This window comes from Adiantum capillus-veneris, chromosome 27 (genome assembly GCF_014529385.1).
Source record: "Adiantum capillus-veneris isolate H3 chromosome 27, ASM1452938v2, whole genome shotgun sequence".
Lineage (NCBI taxonomy): Eukaryota > Viridiplantae > Streptophyta > Polypodiopsida > Polypodiales > Pteridaceae > Adiantum > Adiantum capillus-veneris.
The window spans coordinates 22,700,688-22,721,196 of NC_140957.1; the positions used below are offsets into that span (position 1 = coordinate 22,700,688).

The 20,509-nt window shown below is 44.7% G+C and overlaps 1 protein-coding gene across 1 annotated transcript in view; it reads left to right on the forward strand.

Annotated features, from left to right (window-relative positions):
• The window catches only part of LOC147421631 (SRP72 RNA-binding domain-containing protein), a 67,202-nt gene extending 49,027 nt beyond the window's left edge, over positions 1–18,175 (forward strand). Inside the window, exons 3-6 of the mRNA XM_086503379.1 lie at positions 15,664–16,025; positions 16,147–16,243; positions 16,311–16,601; positions 16,670–18,175. Of these exons, the coding sequence (XP_086359505.1) occupies positions 15,664–16,025; positions 16,147–16,243; positions 16,311–16,601; positions 16,670–17,680 (1,761 nt within the window). The 3' untranslated portion in view covers positions 17,681–18,175. The remainder of the gene's footprint in view (positions 1–15,663; positions 16,026–16,146; positions 16,244–16,310; positions 16,602–16,669) is intronic.
• The last annotated feature ends 2,334 nt before the right edge of the window (positions 18,176–20,509 follow it).

Genomic DNA, 20,509 nt, shown 5'->3' on the forward strand with positions numbered 1-20,509 from the left:
CAGCTGAGACTGTTCGTGACTTTTGGCTAGAGCTGATCCATACTCTCAGAGGACAGCTTGAGGGACTACAGGGCAGCTCCGACCGCATGCGGGAGCGCCTCGAGGCTTTCCTTCGACTCTGGCGCCCTGGGCCTTTCTACACCATGGTCCAGGGGGTGCTCAGATGGCACTACTGTCCACCTGTGTGGCTCTTCCCTCCTCCCATCTCTTGATTTAGCCCCATTGTATATATGCTGTTGTTTCATTGGGAGAGTCTCCCCATCATGCTTGTTGTAGCCCTCTCTAGCAGAGGTGGATGTAGCCCTATGGGCAGTTTTCATTAACTAATAGAAGGATCTTTTTCTTGGAAAAAAAAAAGTCCTGCACTCGGCTTTGGCTTCTTCCCTTTATGGTCTAACTTGTCATCCTTATCCTGTGACTTCTTCTGTGGGCACTCATTTGCAAAGTGTCCTTCCTGTTCACAAATGTAGCATTTCTTGGCCTCCCTAAGAGCTTTCCTTTCTTGAAAAGTTTTGCCAGAAAAATGTCTCTTTTGTCCTTGTCCTCGTCCCGAAGAAGACTTAGACTGCTTCTTGGACGTATCACCTTCTTCAGTGGAGGGCTTCTTTGTGGGAGGCTCAGAAGGCTTTGCTGCAACATTGCCCTTGGCTGAAAACTGTTTGCCGTGGGCCCCTTTCTTGTGGCTATTAAATCCATCGGAATCTCCCTTCGACAGATTGTTGGCCACTCTTGCATTCTCTATCAATTGAAACATATTCATGACAGTGGTCTTTGTGCAGTAGTCCCTGATTTTCTTGGGCAATCCGCAACAATACTTCTCAATTTGTTCTGACAAAGGCACAAACCTGTAAGAGGTGACTGGCAACAGTGCGGCCCAAAACCGTTTATTGTACTCTTCCAGATCCGCACACTGTTTAGCATTCAACTCTTGCCATTCCGTCATTACATCCACTTCAAAAGTGTTTGTCAACCATGCAGGCGCAAAAAGTTGTTTGAATTGGACCCACGTTGTTGGGGCTTGACCCTGGTTCAACAATGCGGTCCACCATTGGAGCGCATTCCCTTTCAAGAAAGTGGCAGCCTTGCGTATCTTTGAAGATTCCGTGAAGTTTCCTCCAACATAAGCTGCATCGAACTGTCGTATAAGGTCAAAGCCTTTAATTGGTCCTCAGTTCCTCTGAAAGTTTCAAACTTCACTCCCTGCCACCTTCCTTGTAATCCTCAGGCTGACTCAAAGGAGCCACATTATCATAAATAGGTGCCTGTAACAGTGGTGCTCCATGAGTGTTCATTCCAACACTCGCATCAACTGTTTTCCCTGTCATATCTGCATTTTGTACGCATGGCTGTGAAAAACCAGCCATACCAAATTGTGTTCCAGGCACTCGAAACTGGCCATAGGCACCCTGAAAACCTGGTTGGACACCCATGTTCGCGTACATAGGGTTACCCATGCCTGTTTGCATTGTCCCGAACACATTCCCTGGCATATAACCTGTGGAAGGTCTAGCCATAGCTTGAAACACTGAACCACCTCCAAAATAACCAGGATAAGTATTAGGTAATGGAAGGGTCTGACGCATAGCCTGTTCATTGCTCCCTTGACCATTCACAAACGGTTCCTGTCCAGCTAAAGCAAGTTGCTTTGGATCATTGGACACCGCTAGTTGCTCAACCACATGGGCTTTCCCTCGAGCATCATGAGTCCTCTGCGCATTGGAAATCTCCTTTTCCTGCAACGGCTCAGTCATGCCCTGTGTAGGAGGCTGAAAACCCTGTGTCGGAGCCTGTAAGAATTCCTGCATCCTTGGGTTGTTAGCCAACTGCTGAAACATGTCCATGCAACAACGCAGTCGAGTTCTAAATAACTTGTCCTCTTCTTGAAGAGTTGAAGGAATTTTCTCTCTTCCATGTGAGGAAGATCCCTCTTCAGGTACTTGGTCTCTCTTCTCTGCCATATTGACAAGCTCTGTGTTGCTTTCATCCACAACAATCCACGCTGCACTTTTTGAAGAAAAAGTGACTATCCCGTCGATGGAACCATATAACCGGCCTGTACAACGTAGAGGGCGGTACTATTTCAATTACCTGTAAACTTTACACAGAGCACTGAGAAGGGAAGAGAACACAGTTGCGTCCAACGACTAGAATGTCACTGCGCACACGAGACCGACACCCTGTAGGCCCCAAAGACTGGCGCCCCTTTCGGTATTTCTTTAATTTAGAGAGAGAATTACAAAAAGAGAGTCCCTGGAAGATAACACCTGCATCCAGCTAGTACGCTCCAGATTCGGCAAAATTTCGGCAGCATAACGATACCGAAATCAATCCGAATCAGTTTCTAAGGTAGGCCCTCTGTTCCACGGACATATTCCCTCAGTCGGGAGCACAAACAGTGAATTGCAGGTCGCTGTAATTTCTGGTTCAGCCCTGTTTTTGACCTGATTTGGGCACACGACTGTCCCTACACAGTTCCCTGCACCTTGGGCTTGGTGCCCCATGATTCTGGAAAGATTCCGGGCAGAAAACAGTCTCAAAACAGAGTAAAAACAGCAAGTAGACAGTGCTGAATTTACTGCGCAATCGAGAGGTTATCACCCTCTCGTGGAGCTGCTTTGGTGCAACAGCTAGCTACACTGGTTCCTGTGCAAAGAGGCTCTTGCCTTGGCATGAAAGCATATTTCCCCACAGCTGTACATAGGTCAAATGAGAAGCCCACTAGTGGGGCATAACATACTGTACGTAGGGGAGAAACAGAGCAGTATGTACCATGCGGGGCATCACTCCCGTCACCATACTGTGCATAGAGGGCAAGGTAAGCATTCCATAGCTTCTGTACCTGCTACAATCCACCTGAGGCTGAAAATGGCGTCCCCTTTGTTGATATGCAGCTCGTTTTTGCCTCCCAGAGTGGCAGAATCGCTCACAGGCTGACACGTCGCCTAGTTTCCGAGTTTGGGCGTTCCCTGCTAAAAATATCTCAACTGGTGCGTCAGTTGACTTGGCAGCAGAGCAATAAAATGTTCCCCTTGTCATTGCAGAGCTAATGACGCGAACACATTTTCCAGTCAAAAATAGTAGTTCCCTAAATTTTAGGAGATGCTTCCATGGCGTCCCTATCGGTCTCCTGACCATCATTGAAGACTACCATTTGACCAACATCTACAATGTGGGTTAATTTACTTGCCCCTTTCAACTTATAAAGTTGCAGTGACTTGACTAGTGGCCCAAATTCCAGTTTGGCGCACACGAGCTTCCATACTCATCAGAATTCAGTGCTAACTGGCTCGGGCAGTCCTTGTCTGACCGACCTAGATCCCCGATGTGAGAAATCCATTTGGCTACAGCCGTTTCACACTGGCCATGCAATGTCCACTTGCACCTTTTCAAGGGTTCCGGGACAAACAAGTAAAAATAAAATAAATATATCTAATACTTATTTACGGAAGGCAACAGGAAAAATACACCTCCTGGTGACACTATTCGTTATTGGCTCGATTTGAAGAATGTCCGTGAAGTTAGAAGCTTCTTGGGACTATGTTCGTACTATAGGCGGTTCATTCGAAAGTTTGCAGAGGTTGCTTCCCCTTTGCATATTTTGACACAGAAAGGAGTCCCTTTCTCGTGGGGACCCTCAAAGTTGATTGCCTTTCAGACATTGAAAGAGAAATTGACTACAGGACCAATTTTGACTTTGTCGGACTTGTAGAAGTCATTTGAAGTATATTGTGATGCTTGTGGTCGTAGTCTGGGTGCGGTCTTAATGCAAGAAGGCCATGTCATTGCTTACGAGAGCCGATTGTTCTCGAGGCCGGAGATGACAACAGATTTATGAGAAAGAGCTTTTGGCGGTTATCCATGCTCTTACTCAGTGGCTGCATTACCTACTCGGAGCGGATTTTACGGTCTTTACAGACCATCAGAGTTTGCTCTACTTCTTGTCACAGAAGCAACTTTCGAAAAAGCAGATGCGGTGGGCGAACATCTTGTCACAGTTTCACTTCCAGATTGTCCATGTGTAGGGATAGAAGAATGTGGTGGCAGATGCTTTGTCTCGGAAGTCGTTGGTTTTGGCTATTTCAGCGATACATCATAGGAGCTTCGAGGATATGGTCGACCAGTATGCCACAGATACAGATTTTTCAGACGTTTTCACATGGATACGGGATGGGGAGACAGTAGCGGGATATTCCATTCGGGATGGCTACTTGATAAGAAAAACCATGTTGTGCGTTACACAGCCGTTGAGGGAAAAGGTTATGACTGAATGCCACAGTCCACCACCTTTTACGACTTCTTTTGGTCGAGACTCAAAAAGGATGTGGGAGAGTTTGTGTGCCAACTAGTTGCTTAGTATGCCAGAAGGTCAAGTTTGACAGGCATAAAGCACAGGGATTGTTACAGCCTTTACCCATACCCACCTGCCCTTGGGAAAGTATTGCAATGTATTTCATTTTTGATCTCGTGAGAACAGAGAGATGGTATCTGGACTGTTATTGATAGATTTAGTAAACAGGCTCATTTCATTTCAGTGAAGAAAACTGTCAAGCTAGATCACTTAGCGAGACCCAGATCTTCAGATTACATGGCATGCCTAAGACGATTGTCTCCGACAGAGACCCGAGATTTACGAGTTTGTTTTGGAAGGCAATTTGGGAGAACATTGGCGTGCGGTTGCAATTCCCGTCATTGTTCCACCCGCAGACTGATGGGCAATCTGAGATTGCAAATTCAGTGGTTCTAGATTTAGTGAAGTCTTATATCTCAGATCAAAAGACTCAATGGGAAATGTACTTACCTTTGGTGGAATTTGCCTACAATAACACGATACACTCTTCAAAGGGGAAGGCGCCATTTGAGATTGTTGAAGGTGCTGTGAAGGTTCCACCCTTCCTAAGCACGAAAGATAAGATTTTTGAAGAGGATGAATATACGCGAGACTTAGATACGGCTTTTGCCAAGGTTCGCGAGACTTTGCAGAAATCTCAAGAACGATAGAAAAAGGCAGCGATCGCTATCATCGCGACTTGAAATTAAAGGAGGATGATTGGGTGCTCTTACTTTTTGAGAAGGCACGCCTGAGTAAGAAAAAGGGAAAGGAGAGGCTTTTTCCAAAGCTTAGTATGTGATACTATGGACCTTTCCAGATCACTGAAAAGATAAATGATGTCTCCTTCCGACTGGAACTACCTGATACTTAGAGGATTCACAATGCATTTCATGTGAGTCTCTTGAAACCTTTTAAAGGTGATGTGCTTGATGATGGGGAGCTTGATGAGCAACCCGAAGTGGAGAAAACGAGGAGATCCTTGTTCCTGAACAGATTTTGGCACATAAGGATACGAAGAAAGGTAAAGTCCGAAGGCGGTTCTTGGTTAAATTCAAGAACTACCCTGCATTTGATGCGAAGTGGATGGAGGAGGAGGACCTAGCAGATACTCCTCGGATTGTGAAACTTTACCTCGATGCTTTTGGTTTAGCATAGTCTACTCCAAATGGAACCGAAAATTCAGCTTGGTCGGAGATCTGGTGCAGTGGGATGCACAAGAGGGGAGTCACTCTGTTCCTTTGTCAACAGATGCCTTGATTTAGATACTAGAGTCACTGATGTGTCTTTGAGCTTCAGGGATACTGAAAGTTGATAGTATTCTGTTGTATGACTTTATGAAATGGAATTCTTGATTATAATACTGATTTGTTCTTGACTTCTTTTAAGTGCAGGAACTGATAGACGAAATGACTGCAGCATTTTGGTCTGATTGATCTCGAATAGACATGGTTGCAATAGGGGTTAGTCAATCGGACATCTATGAGGTCCCGATTGGATCTAGATGCGATTGCTAGCTACATTGCCGATAAATCATGGTCTAAGATCCGAATGAATTTTGAATGTCATGTGATGTCCTGTGATGTCGAGTGATGTTTTGTGATGTCCTGTGATGTGACTGTCGATTGGTACATGTGCTAGATGTGTGTTCCTAGTACGTAGGTACTAACAGTCAGTGTCTGCTAAGACGGTTTATGGTCTCTGTCTGTTTTGTAGGCGTAAACGAGGGCGATTACAATGCTTTCAAGAGGGGGGTATGTCACAAAGTGATGACGTGGCTGCCTGTCTGTAGAAACCCTAATCTACAGAAACCCTAATTCTAGAAAGCCTAACCCTAATTGCTGCTGAAACCCTAATTCTGGCGGCAGAAATGCCACGTGGAAGCAGTACGGACTTTCGAGATTTGCGTCGGATTTTGCGGCGGGATTTACGCTTGCTGGATTTACGGCAGCTTTTTGGCTTGCTTTTATGCAAGCTTGAGAGAGAAAGAAAGAGTTCTTGCTTTATTTTTATCAAGGCTTTTGATTTGGAAGCTTTTGGGGCTCTGCTTTTTGCATCCCTTGTAAAACTTTAAATAAGCGGTTTTGGGCACACTCTGCAGAGCATCTGGACACAGAGTCTGAGAGTGAAACCCTAATCGCTCTCTTGTACTGTGAACATTGATTAATACATAAAGAAATACCGAAAGGGGCGCCAGTCTTTGGGGCCAATATCTCTAGGCACGGAACTCCGTAAGGCGAGTGCAAATCTACTGTGAATTGTTTTGAAGTGGTTATTAGGTGCTGTCATGATTGATTCTTGACTTGGAGTGTCCAAGTCTGTTACACCGATGCCTCGCATTGAGTATATCCTTGATAGGCTCAATGAGGCAAAGGTTTTCAGCAAGGTCGACCTCAAGAGTGGATACCATCAGGTACGGGTATTCAAAGGCGACATCTTCAAGACCGCTTTTCGCACTGAGCAAGGGCAATGGGAGTATGTTGTTATGCCTTTTGGATTGACAGGTGCCGGTGGTACATTTAATCGTCTCATGGTAGGCCGTTTCGGCGATATGGTTGGTGTATGTGTGTTCATTTTTCTTGATGATATTCTCATTTTTTCTGCATCGTGGGAGCAACATGAAAGGGATGTGGGAAGAATATTGGCCCGTTTGGATGAGTATCAGTTCTACATTGCAACTAATAAATCTGAGTTTTTTCTCACTGAAGTTACTTATCTGGGTTGTATCATTTCTGCAGAAGGCGTCAAGTTAGACCCCGCGAAGGTGGAACATGTACGTAATTGGGATTTGTCCAAGACTGCATATGATGTGCGTTCTTTTCTTGGGTTATGTGAAGCATATAGTTCGCACATAGAGAATTTTGCACGCATTGCCGTACCTATGACTAATGTTTTGAAAGGGGTAAAGACTCGCTGTCAGCGCGTAGACTTGCCCGAAGCAGCCATTGAGGCTTTCGCAACCCTCAAGGTCGCGGTGACAGAAGCACCGTGTCTTATCCTTGCCTCTTGGGATGATCCCTTTGAGGTATGGACGGATGCGAGCAATGTCGCCATAGCGCTGTGCTTTAGCAGCATGATCGTCCTGTAGCTTTCCTTAGCCCGAAGCTCAATAGTGCAGAAAAGGACTACTCAGTTTATGTTAAAGAACTTTTGTCTGTCATTCACTCTCTTCTGTATGGTAGAGAGTTCACAGTTCGCACAGATCATCAAGCCCTCAAGTGGCTACAGTCTATGCCTAGTGCACATTGGAGTGATCGCAAAACACGGTGGTCACAATTTTTTGAGCAATTTGGAGGTTTGATTGAGTATGTGTTTGGAAAATCTAACCCTGTTGTAAATGTGTTGAATCGCGAAGGACAGATTTCTGCTCTTGAGTCAAGATCCACAGTTTCTATTCAGGGTGCGTCTTTCGACAGCATGAAGAACCAATATGCGGATTCTGAGTTTGGTAAGCAATGGTTGCAGGCTCTTGCTTCCCAAGGGCCAAGCAACTATCTCATTCGTGATGGTTTGTTGTATTTTCGTCAACGTTTATGTGTGTTGCGCTCTCTCAGGCCAACCATATTGCATGATGCACATGATTCTCTCATGGGTGGGCACAGGGGAATGAACACCACTTTTGGAAAAAATAGAAAGATTCTTTTATTGGCCTAAAATGCGAAAGGATGTGTTTCGTTATGTCACACAGTGCACTATATGTCAAAAGGTAAAAGCTCCTCGGGGTAAGCAGCAAGGCCTCTTGCTTCCACTGCCTATTCTCGATAGAGCTTTTCAGGATATCTCCATGGATTTTGTGACTAACCTCTCACCAAGTTTGCATTCAAGGAACACTCAATGTTTGACAATTGTTGATCGTTTCAGAAAGTTTTGCATGTTGATTCCTTGTAAAGCTACAGTCACTGCACAAGATGTGGCATTACCCGCCTCTTCATTTAAGAAGATCTCGTTCAAGGAACAGATTGAGCGGTTTACCTTGGGTCTACCTACAGAGATCCGAGACCACTGCTCGGAACAGGAGTCAGCTTCCATTCAGGAGTTGATGAGTCATGCGAAACGGGATTTTGCCATTCACTCTGGCAGTCTGACCTACCCCACTGATGAGATCATGACACAAAGAGCCGAACAGACTTCGACAAATGAAAGTAGAAAGAGAAAGAGCAATCCAGAAAAGAAGGATGCATGACCCAAGCTTACTCCTCAGGAGCGGGCTCCCTATATCAGGGAAGGGAAGTGCTTTGGATGCGGGGAAACTGGACATATCTCCGCGAAGTGCCCTAAAAAGGCACATAAAGAACAAAACGACAGGGGCGACGAAAGGCCTGAGAGTTCGAGAGTAGCTGAGGAACATGGACGAAAAGGCAATATGAAAACAAGACTGGTTCCAGATTGCGTGGGTATCGATCCCAGCACGGTGGACGAGAGTACAGAACTTTGCCGAGCTGGGGCAAAGTGAAAGATCAAGAAGCCCTGATCTTCTTTGATGGAGGAGCCAAGGCCAACTTCATTTCACCGGAATTGGCGGCGCGGCTCAAGATCACTCTCGATCAAATGGGACCACTTGCGGAGGCAGTTCTAGCGGCACCCGGCAGGGACGTAGCCATTACACCTGTCATTGGCAAACTTCGGTTGCATTGTCAGGGGTATTTGGGGCATGAGGACTTTTACATAATGCCTTTGGAAGGTTGTGATGTCCTCTTGGGAATTTCCTGGTACCACAAGAACTACGCCGTGGTCAATTATCGGACGAGGAAAGCGACATTGACTACAGAGAAGGGCAGAACCATTGTACTTGATATTAAACTTAAGGGCGAGTCTGTCCCTATTGTATCGGCTTCGACCATTTCAAAATTAATGAAATCCAGTCTGTTTGTTTACTTGATCTTCATGAAAGAGTTGAGTGATGAGGATAGGACAAATATGTATGAACTTGATAAAGAACGCCAAGATTTTCTCCACTCTCATGCCGATTGCTTCTCAGAGGGCCTGCGAGGCGAGTTACCACTTGCTCGTCCTGAATATCATACCATTGATCTGATACCTAGATGCACACCACCGAACCGGCCACCTTACCTTGTGAGCCGAGCAGAGAACGAAGAGATTATGAACCAAGTAAAAGACCTCTTGGAGAAGGGTCTTGTCTAGCCTAGTACTTCACCGTATTGCTCTCCAATGTTGTTGGTTTTGAAGAAAGATGGATCTTGGAGAATGTGCATCAATTATAGAGCTCTCAACAAAATCACCATCAAGAACAGGTTTCCGATTCCTAGGATCGATGATATACTCGACAGATTACAGGGATTCTCTTGCTTTAGCAGGATTGATTTGAAGAGTGGATATCATTAGATCCGAATCGCGCCGAGAGACGTCTACAAGACGGCCTTTCGGACGACTTTTGGATTATTTGAGTTTTTGGTGATGCCATTTGACTTAATCAATGCTCCTGCAACATTTAACCGAATGATGGACATGATTTTTCGAGAGAGTAGGCTATTTGTTGGCACTTTCTTTGACGATATCATTGTTTTCTCCAAGAATGAGGCAGAACATAGAGATCATCTGCTTCAGGTCTTTCGGGCATTACGAGATCACAAGTTAGTGATCAATGCAAAGAAAAGTGAATTTTTCCTACCAGAGATACACTTTTTGGGACACATTGTCTCAGCAACAGGAGTGCAGATGGATCCGGCCAAGATAGAGACTATCCATGATTGGCCCGATTTGAAGAATGTCCATGAAGTTGGAAGCTTCTTGGGATTGTGTTCGTACTACAGGTGGTTCATTCGAAAGTTTGCAAAGGTTGCTTTCCCTTTGCATATCTTGACACAGAAAGGAGTCCCTTTCTCGTGGGGACCCATAGAGGTGACTGCCTTTCAGACTTTGAAAGAGAGAGTGACTACGGGACCAGTTTTGACTTTGCCGGACTTGCAGAAGTCATTTGAAGTATATTGTGATGCTTGTGGTTGTAGTCTCGGTGCGGTCTTAATGCAAGAAGGCCATGCCATTGCTTACGAGAGTCGATTGTTTTCAAGGCCGGAATTGACAACAAGATTTATGAGAAAGTGCTTTTGGCGATTATCCATGTTGTTACTCAGTGGCGGCACTACCTACTCAAAGCGGATTTTACTGTCTTTACAGACTATCAGAGTTTGCGCTACTTCTTGTCACAGAAGCAGCTATCGGAAAAGCAGATGCGGTGGGCGAACATCTTGTCACAGTTTCACTTCCAGATTGTCCATGTTCAGGGACATAAGAATTTGGTGGTAGATGCTTTGTCTCCGGAGCCGTTGGTTTTGTCTATTTCCGTGATACATCATGGGAGCTTCGAGGATATGGTCGACCAATATGCCACAGATCCGGATTTTGCAGACGTTTTCACACGGATACAAAATGGGGAGATAGTAGCGGGATATTCCATTTGGGATGGCTACTTGATGAGGAAAACCATGTTGTGTGTTACACAACCATTGAGGGAAAAGGTTATGATTGAATGCCACTGTCCACCTTTTACGGGTCACGGCGGCATTGCTACCTCCATGAAAGGGGTAGAGAGATACTTCTTTTGGCCGAGACTCAAGAAGGATGTGGAAGAGTTTGTGCGTAGGTGCTTGGTATGTCAGAAGGTCAAGTTTGACATGCATAAAGCACAGGGATTGTTACAGCCTTTGCCCATACCCACCGGCCCCTGGGAAAGTATTGCAATGGATTTCATTTTTGATCTCCCGAGAACACAGAGTGGTCACAATGGTATCTGGACTGTTATTGACAGATTTAGCAAGCAGGCACATTCATTCCAGTAAAGAAAACAGTCAAGCTGGATCACTTAGCGAGACTGTTTGTGGCCCAGATTTTCAGATTACATGGCATGCTTGAGACGATTGTCTTCGACAGGGAGCCCAGATTTACGAGTTTGTTTTGGAAGGCAATTTGGGAGAACATTGGCACGTGGTTGCAGTTCTCGTCATCTTTCCACCCATAGACTGACGGGCAATCTGAGATTGCTAATTTAGTGGTTTTAGATTTATTGAAGTCTTATATCTCGTTTAGAAGACTCAATGGGAAAAGTATCTACCTTTGGTGGAATTTGCTTACAATAACACGATACACTCTTCGACGGGGAAGGCGCCATTTGAGATTGTTGAAGGTGCTGTGAAGGTTCCACCCTTCCTAAGCACGAAAGATAAGATTTTTGAAGGTGATGAGCATACGCGCGACTTAGACACGGCTTTTGCCAAGGTCCGCGAGGCTTTGCAGAAATCTCAAGAACGACAGAAAAAGGCAGCGGATCACCATCATCGCGATTTGAAATTGAAGGAGGATGATTGGGTGCTCTTACGTTTTGAGAAGGCACGCCTGAGAAAGAAAAAGAGAAAGGAGAGGCTTTTTCCAAAGCTTAGTATGAGATACTACGGACCTTTCCAGATCTCTGAAAAGATCAATGATGTATCCTTTCGATTGAAACTGCGTGACACTTGGAGGATTCACAATGCATTTCATGTGAGTCTCTTGAAACCTTTCAAAGGTGATGTGCTTGAAGATGGGGAGCCCGATGAGCAACCCAAAGTGGAAGAAAACGAGGCGATCCTTGTTCCTGAACAGATTTTGGCACATAAGGGCACATAGAATAAGGGTAAAGTAAGAAGGCGGTTCTTGGTTAAATTCAAGAACTATCCTGCATTGGATGCGAAGTGGATGGAGGAGGAGGACCTAGCAGATACTCCTCAGATTGTTAACCTTTACCTTGAAGCTTTTGGTTTAGCATAGTCTATTCCAAATGGAACCCAGAATTCAGCTTGGCCGCAGATCTGGTGCAGTGGGATGCACAACAGGGGAGTTACTCCGCTCCTTTGTCAACAGATGCCTCGATTTTTAAAATACTAGTCATTGATGTCTCTTTGAGCTTCAGGGATACTGAGAGCTGACAGTTTTTTGCTGTATGACTTTATGAAATGGAATTCCTGAATATGAAACTGATTTGTTCTTGACTTGTTTTTAAGTGCAGGAACTGGTAGACGAAATGACTGCAGCATTTTGGCCTAATTGATCTCGAATAGACATGGTTGCAATAGGGGTTAGTCAATCGGGCATCTATGAGGTCCCGACTTGATCTAGATGCGATTGCTAGCTACATTGCCGATAAATCATGGTCTAAGATTCGAATGAATGTTGAATGTCATGTGATGTCCTGTGATGTCGTGTGATGTGACTGTCGATTGGTACATGTGCTAGATGTGTGTTCCTAGTGCGTAGGTACTAACAGTTAGTGTCTGCTAAGACGGTTTATGGCTTCTGTCTGTTTTGTAGGCGTAATCGAGGGTGATTACAAACTGATGACGTGGCTGCCCGCTGTACACACACACCCTTTGAAGAAATTCAGTGATGCTGATGTGGCTGCCCTGTACGGCAAATGATGACGTGGCCTGCAGTACGGATTTTTGGGACTCGTGGCGGAAATTACGGAGGACTGAAGCTGCGGCAATTTGCTTTTGGGCGATGCTTTTCATGCTACGCAGTTTTTTACAGTGCTTTTGCGTGAAGCTTTTACGGCAGCCTTTGGCTACGCAAGAGATAAAGAGAGACCTTTGCTTTATTTTATGCAAAGGATGGGAGAGAGAGAAAGCCTCGTTGCTTTATATTATTGAGAGAGAGAGAGAGAGAGAGAGAGAGAGAGAGAGAGAGAGAGAGAGAGAGAGAGAGAGAGAGAGAGAGAGAGAGAGAAATCTTTTGCTTTATTTTTCTATTGGCTCAAGAGAGAGCTTGTGGAAAGTAGGAAGCTTTTGGGCTTTTGATTTTCAGCTTTTGGGGCTCTGCTTTTGGCATCCCTTGTAATCTTTAAATATGTAAGCAGGCCTCACAACTTAGAGCATCTGGACGCAGAGTCTGAGTGTGAGCGCCTGCCCGCACTCTTGTACTTTGAACTCAGATTAATACAAAAAGAAATACCGAAAGGGGAGCCAGTCTTTGGGGCCAGTATCTTAGGCACGAAACTCCGCCGGGCCAGTGTCGAATAAATTGTGAACTGTGAACTGTTTTGAAGTGTTATTTTGGTGCTGACGCGGTAGATTCTTGATTTGGAGTGTCCAAGTCTGTTATAATTGGAATCTTATTTGAAGTATTTCCGGGGCCGATCCTTGACTTATTAGCCACTCCCACCCTTACTTCATCGCGCATCGGGCGCGCTCCCGTCTGCATCGCTCATGTCTTACAGGGCATAAGATATAAAGATCACTTGCAAGAGAAGGATCCAAGATTTGTTTCGAGTCAGTGTTTTCTCAGAAGCATTGCCATGTAGACTCCAGAGGTTGATGCCTATAGCTACCAAGCTGCACACCCCAAGGATTGGGCAAGCTTTCAAGAAAATTTTTGCCGGAAGTTATATGGTTTCTGACATCTTCCTTCAGAGTGCAACTTTTGGCAGAGTGGGGTATCCTAAAATGCTTGCCATGGAAATCCTAGCAGATTATAACTTGAAATTTCTCGACATCTCTCAGTAGGTGTCTCTTCTGGAGCTGATAACCTTGGAGGTTCAGTGTGATTGCTATGACTTGGGACTACCATCACCGCCACAAGAACACTGTCTGTCCAAGAGTTGATGGACCATACAATGGTTGGCTACGACCTTATCGAAGGAACCTAACCCTAATTTTGGTGTAGTGTTCAAGATGGAAAGTCAGTCGACTTTTCGAGCTCGATTGATGTCGAGATTGCTTTTTAAGTTTGAGTTTTATTTGAGAACTTGTTTGGTGAAATTTGTTTGAAATGGATGGTATCTATTTTGAACCTGTCTTGGTGCCGATTTGAACTGTTTGACTCTGGTTTTAATACTGGTTGCAATGATTTGTGATTTTACTCTCGGGTGGAGTACTGAGAACTAATTTCTGAGAATGCTTGCACATACTCATGGCCCTGACCCTTGTTATTTGCGGGGGGAGTATTAAATGCTTGAAAAATATTGTTGTTGTTACTCTCGGCCCAGACCTAGATGGTTATGGGAGAGGAGTATTAAGAAATTTGAGCAGGTTACTCTCAGCACCTCCAAATGACGCAGGCTACGGTATGAGGGGCTCGTACCTTTTTAGGTTATGCGGGAGGAGTGATGAGGGAGTTGTTGAATATCTCCGGGCCCGGACCTTGTTAGGTTATGCGGGAGGAGTGTTCATCAGCGATTTAATGTTTCTATGTCTTGTAACATGCATATGTGAGCATTTGTGTTGCATTGTGATATGCCAACTACTGAATATTTCTAATTGGATGAGATTGTCTAATTTTAGTGCATCAAGACGCTCATGGAAGATCAGTGCAGTCTAGGTATGATGGCTAATTTTACTACGTCCGAATATTAAGAGTTCCGATCTGGACGAAAGGAGAAGCCAACTCCTTAACAAAAAAAAAGAGCAAACTAATTGCCCTCGGATTTTTTTATATATAGCTAACTTGAATTGTTTTACAGATAGGCTGTAATCGCGAACGATTACTTTCTTTCAAGAAGGGGGGATGTCACAAACTGTTGACATGGCAGCCTGTACGAAATTCCTTGATTTTACGTTGGCCTGCTGATGTGGCAGCCTGTATGAAATTCCTTGATTTTACGTTGGCCTGTTGATGTGGCAGCCTGTACGGATTTCCGTGATTTACGTTGGGCAGTTTTGGACGCCAGCTTTTGAGCCAGTTGCTTTTGAGTTTCAAGCTTTTCAAGGCCAAGGGCCTTTAAATAAGTGCAGAGGGTTCAGTCTCTGGCATGCTTCAGTGAGAAGGTGTAGATCATGAGTACCGGCATTGTACCGAGTTCAAGTAATATAAAGAAATACCGAAAGGGGCGCCAAGGTTTGGGGCCAATACTCTCTTGGGTAAAATTCCGCCACTCCGTGTCGCGTATGCTCTCTCTCTCTCTCTCTCTCTCTCTCTCTCTCTCTCTCTCTCTCTCTCTTTCAGTTTTAGTTGTTATTGAAGTGCTAAATGTCTGTTCAGTCTGTTCTTTTCTATTGGCATGTGGTGCCCGTCTTGTGACACAAACCTTGGCTGGCACTACATAAGTGTGGGGCGTTGGTCTGTTAGAACCCCTTTCCTTCTGCGACACTAACAACACCCTATGCTTACATGGTTCTTGAAGTGAGGTAGGCAGGTATTAGGAGTCCTGTGCCCCACACATCTATCTAGGAGTGTGGTTTATCGGTTTCATTGAATGCTCCTATCTCTTACCCCGCCCAGCAAAGGTCGTGTGAGTGTACGGTTACGGTTTAGATATTTGCTATACCCATATTGAATCCTAGTTTCCCTCATCTCCAGTGCACTCGCTTTGGATGAGAGAGAGAGAGAGAGAGAGGTGTGTTTGGAAACAGGCCTATTGTTTATACAAGAAGAATCACTTACAAGAGGCTATCTTGGCACTCGAAGGGTTAGAAAAGAATGAAGGAGTACTCCAACTTGAGGCTCAAATCTTGTACAGACAAGGTGAATTCAATGCATGCATAGCCAGCTACCAAGCCCTCTCACAAAAGTTTGGTATGGATTCAACGGAGCTGAAGACAAACCTAATTGCATCCTATATTTCTGGTGGAAAGTCTGATGAGGTTTCTTCATTAATGGAGAGCCTGAAAGTTACTCCTCGCAGCAGTTTTGAGTTAGCTTACAATGCTGCATGTGCATTGATTGAAGGGAAGAACTACATCAAGGCAGAGGAGCTTTTGTTACTCTCTCGAAGGTATACTCTATTCCTTACCGTGGGCATGCAGCTTGAAAAAGTGTATTGATTAGCTTGACCATCTCTTTGCGGAAGGATTTTACCTTCTCACTTTCATAACTTAATTGTTTGGCTCCCAAAGACTTGGTCAGGAGGCGCTGGTAGAAGAAGAGTACACGAAAGACGAAATCGAAGATGAATTGGCCCCAATTTCTGTACAGCTGGCCTTTGTCCAGCAGGTGGGGAGCTACCTGTGTGTTTTGTTAACTCTTTAAAATTGTTGTAACTCCTGTTCTACTGACTCAGGCTCAGGACCGTTCCGTGGAGGCATTGGAGGCTTACAACAAACTGTTGAAACAGAAACTTGGAGATGCTCCGTCTATGGCTGTGGCTTGCAACAATGTTGTGGTCTTGAGGGGGAATAAAGAGTTGGCTGATTCCATCAGAAAATTGGACAATCTGTTCGAGAAAAAGACGTCGCCTGAGCAGGGTCTACTCTTTGTGGACACTTTGGAGCATAAGCTTTCTACAAGACAGAAGGAAGCCATATCTTTTAATCGTCTGCTGGTGCTGCTGCTTGGTAACAAGCTTGATCAGGTAATACATGTGTGCAATTCGTTTTCCAAACTCAGGGTTCTCCATGGTCTAATTATAATTGCATGTAGGTGAGGGAATTGTTGCCAAGTCTCTTTGACAAGTTTCCAGAGAGTGTGATGCCACCGCTTCTGAGTGCCTCTTTGCTTTTACGAGAGGGAAAGCTAACAAGGGCTGAGGAAATGCTGGGGCAATATCTAGAAAAGCATCCAAATGACCTAGCAATGCTACTGCTGGCTCGAGCCCAAGTAGCTGCTCTTGCAGGACACCATGTAATTGCATCGAAGTCGTTGGAGCAAATACAGGAGCTGCAGCATAAGCCTGCTGTTGTCGCCACTCTGGTAGCCTTGAAGGAGAAAGGTGGGGATGTGAATGGAGCAGAGGCAACTCTCGATACTGCTGTCCAGTGGTGGGAGGATCACATGGGTGAAGATAATTCCACCTTGGAGCTAATTGCTCAAGAAGCGGCTACTTTCAAGCTGAGGCACAAGAAAGAAGAGGCAGCCTCCGCTCTTTTCCTGAAGTTGGTAAAAAGTTCTTCTGAAGTGGTCCGGGCAGAAGCTTTAACTGGGCTTGTATCTAGCACAGCCCACACGGATATTGTTAAAGCAGAGGAGTATGAGCGCCAATTGCCTCCATTGCGAGGGGTGAATGAAATCGATGTATCTGCTTTAGAGGAGACGGGAAGCACAGTTGCGGTTTCAGTAGGTGCGAAGCGGCCATGGATGGCAGCAGGGGATGGAGCTTCAGATGGCAAAAGCAGGCACAAAAAGAGACGCAAAAGGCGTCCACGATACCCAAAAGGCTTTGATCCAGCCAACCCTGGGCCTCCTCCGGATCCTGAAAGGTGGCTGCCTTTGAAAGAGAGGTCAACATATAGGCCAAAGAGAAAGGATAGAAGAGGACCCTTAAGAGGTTCTCAGGGATCGGTTGCGCGGACAGCGCCCACAGGGTCAACAACTAATGGCCCGAGTACATCAGCTGCTGCAAAGGCTGCAGCAGCAAGCTCTAGCAAGGCTGCAGAAACCTCGAAGGCTTCGACCAGCAGCACCAACAAATCCAAGAAAAAATCACGTCGATGAATAGCTTGGGTTCTGGCAAATTGCTAAGCACTCTAGGAAGAGTTGGGTTTTACTGAAAAGTACATGTAGGTCAAACATTTTTTGTTGTCAGATTATGAGAGTGCCAAACCATGATGTGAGTAGCTGAAGGACGTGCCTTTGAAGAGGAAAAGAGACATGAAGCATGACAGGTGTTGATACTGGGAGGGGGAAGAGAGTGCAAGAGCTTTTATCAGGGCGTCTATTATATGTAGGAGGTACAGGCTCTGAAACCGCTTGATCATGGCTTTGATTTTTTCATGCAATTTTGTGCATGATTACTCCTTGCAGGAAGGAAAATTATTCACGGATTAATCCCATCATTGCAAGATGTCTAACCCCGGTTTTATCATGAAGTTTCTCAAAATTTTGTACTGATTCATGCGTTCATGCAGATTCCGACGCATTCTAGCTTCAAAACTTTCTGCAATGTTATGCAATGTAGGACACTGCTCACTTCAGGCAGTTTTAAGGCCTTATTGTCTTTGCAGTGCTAGTTTTGTCCAAGCTCATGATTTCATTTATTTACAATGCTATTATGCTAGTGAGGAGTTTTGTTTTAATTTTCTTTTCAGTACATAGGGTGTGCTTGCTTGATCTTTTGTCACAAGGAAAAGCTTTTTGGGAAGAATGAGAACTCAATAGAAGACTTCCCTTTGATCAATTTCGTGAGTTAGGTGGTCTACTGGCTTTGATGGAAGCAGCACTAGGCCATTTTTTGATGCTATTGCACTACACATTATTCCATGTGTTCACTAGTAATTGCTTAAATTTTTTTGTAGGAATATTTTGAAGGTGCTTTACAAGGTAAATGTATTGTTTCTCAATACGACGTCTGTTGGTATGCCACCTCTCTCTCTCTCTCTCTCTCTCTCTCTCTCACACACACACACACACACACACACACACACACTTTGTCATTTTACTTGGGTGTGATTGCTTCATCTGGCTACAATCTGTTGGCTGCCATTGCTCGTTTTCTGTAAAGAAATTCATAGTCTTCTCGCAGTTGACTTTTGCTAGTAGTTGCTTCAGCTTGCAAACCTTTAGTTGTTTATAGTAGCTGTAGCTGGCTATGCTTGACGGAGTTGATGGTTTTGTTGTCTTATGGGTGGTTACCATGGGTCTTTACCGTGCACTTTCATGAATGGGTGGATTTGGCTTATACTATGCATGATGGAGTTGGAGTTAAATTGTCTTGTGGGCGATTACCGGAAGTCTTTACCTTGCACTATATACCTTGGGTTTTAGGGGTCTTCTGATGCTCTGATCATATTAGGACCCTGGGTCTCCTTGCTCTGATCCCTCTCAAATGAACATAATTCTTGGTTTTCCTCTTCACCTTGTGGGTTCAAGATTCTCCTTATAAGAGTGCTAGTGCGGGGGTATGACCCTCCCCTCACTTACACTCACCTAACTACCATGGATTTTTGGAAGGGCAATTGATATGTCTTTGACCGTTTAGATGACACGTTACCAGTCCTTTCCTTTCTTCCTCTCCCTCTGCCAATGCCTTGGAGTGAGAGTTCGTCTCGCCTCTGTAATCCGATGGCGATTTCCTTCAATATCTCTGGTTGGTTCTGGCTAGTTCTGCTAATCACTGGCTCGGTCTCCGTCAGCTTCTCATGGACTTGGCATGGCTTCTAAATCGCTTCACTTGTTTGTTGCTTCGAGATGGATGGTTTGTAGCTTTACTCCCCTCCTTTTTTGACTTGTCGACAGGCTCATATTTGCCTCGACTTCAATGGATTGGGATGTTTTGGGGTTATCTTCTCTCCTTCAAGGCTTTACGACTCCGTCCTCTACTTGCCGTTCATTGTCATGGCCCATTTGTGCATGTCAATGGGTTATTGCTCTCACTTGCTTATGCCACATTATGATGTTGATAGGAGTGCCTCTAATGTCTGACTACTAAACACTAGCTTTTGGAAAAGGTGTACTTGGCATGCAGCGTCACGTTTTAAGGTGATAGCTTTTTATCCTTCACTTAAGACTTGTGCTATTAGTTTTGCTGGCTTCCAAAATGAGAGAGTGAGTTTTCATAATACAGCAAGGATACTTTTGATTGTAAGAAAGATAGGGTTGAAGATCTTGGGCTTGTTGACTTGCTGCATAAAGAATTTTGGTGGGTTGTCTTCAATGTTACCTTCAAGGATTTTGAGAAGGATCTTCCGTGTAGGTTTTTGCGAATCTCTAAACTTTGGTTTGAATCTGCGGATCTCAAATACTTGTAACCCTGTTGAATCTATACTGTGTTGGACAATGTAATGAATTATGACAATTGAGTTGCTAATCCTTTTGGTTCTTATTTACACCTCTATGCTGTTGGTTATGGTACTGCCCCCCCCCCCCCCCCCCCTCGAGTTTTTTGTAGGAATATTATCAAGGTGCTTTACAAGGTTAATGAAATGTTTCTCAATATGATTTCTGCCCCCCCCCCCCCCCCCCCCCCCCCCCAACGTTTTTTAACGGATTGCAACTAGTCACTCCCAACGACATGCTCTTACACATGTTAAGAGGGATAAAGCTCCAAGCGTGATTTTCTTAGATGAATTCTTGTCTACATTTATACTTGCATCATGGTAGCATTTATGAGAATCTTTGCAAGTTGTACAATGGCTAGGCTTCACCAACTTTCGTTTTCTTGCTCATATCATCAACACAAATCTTGCCAACATACAAGTGTTGACATTGTATTCTCCATACATATATACGGACATATATCTGCACTATTCTTTAGCGGCTCACAAAGCTTTAAAGCTCCTATTGGAGTAAAATGGTCACAGAAACATTGTCGGTTACCGTTTAAAC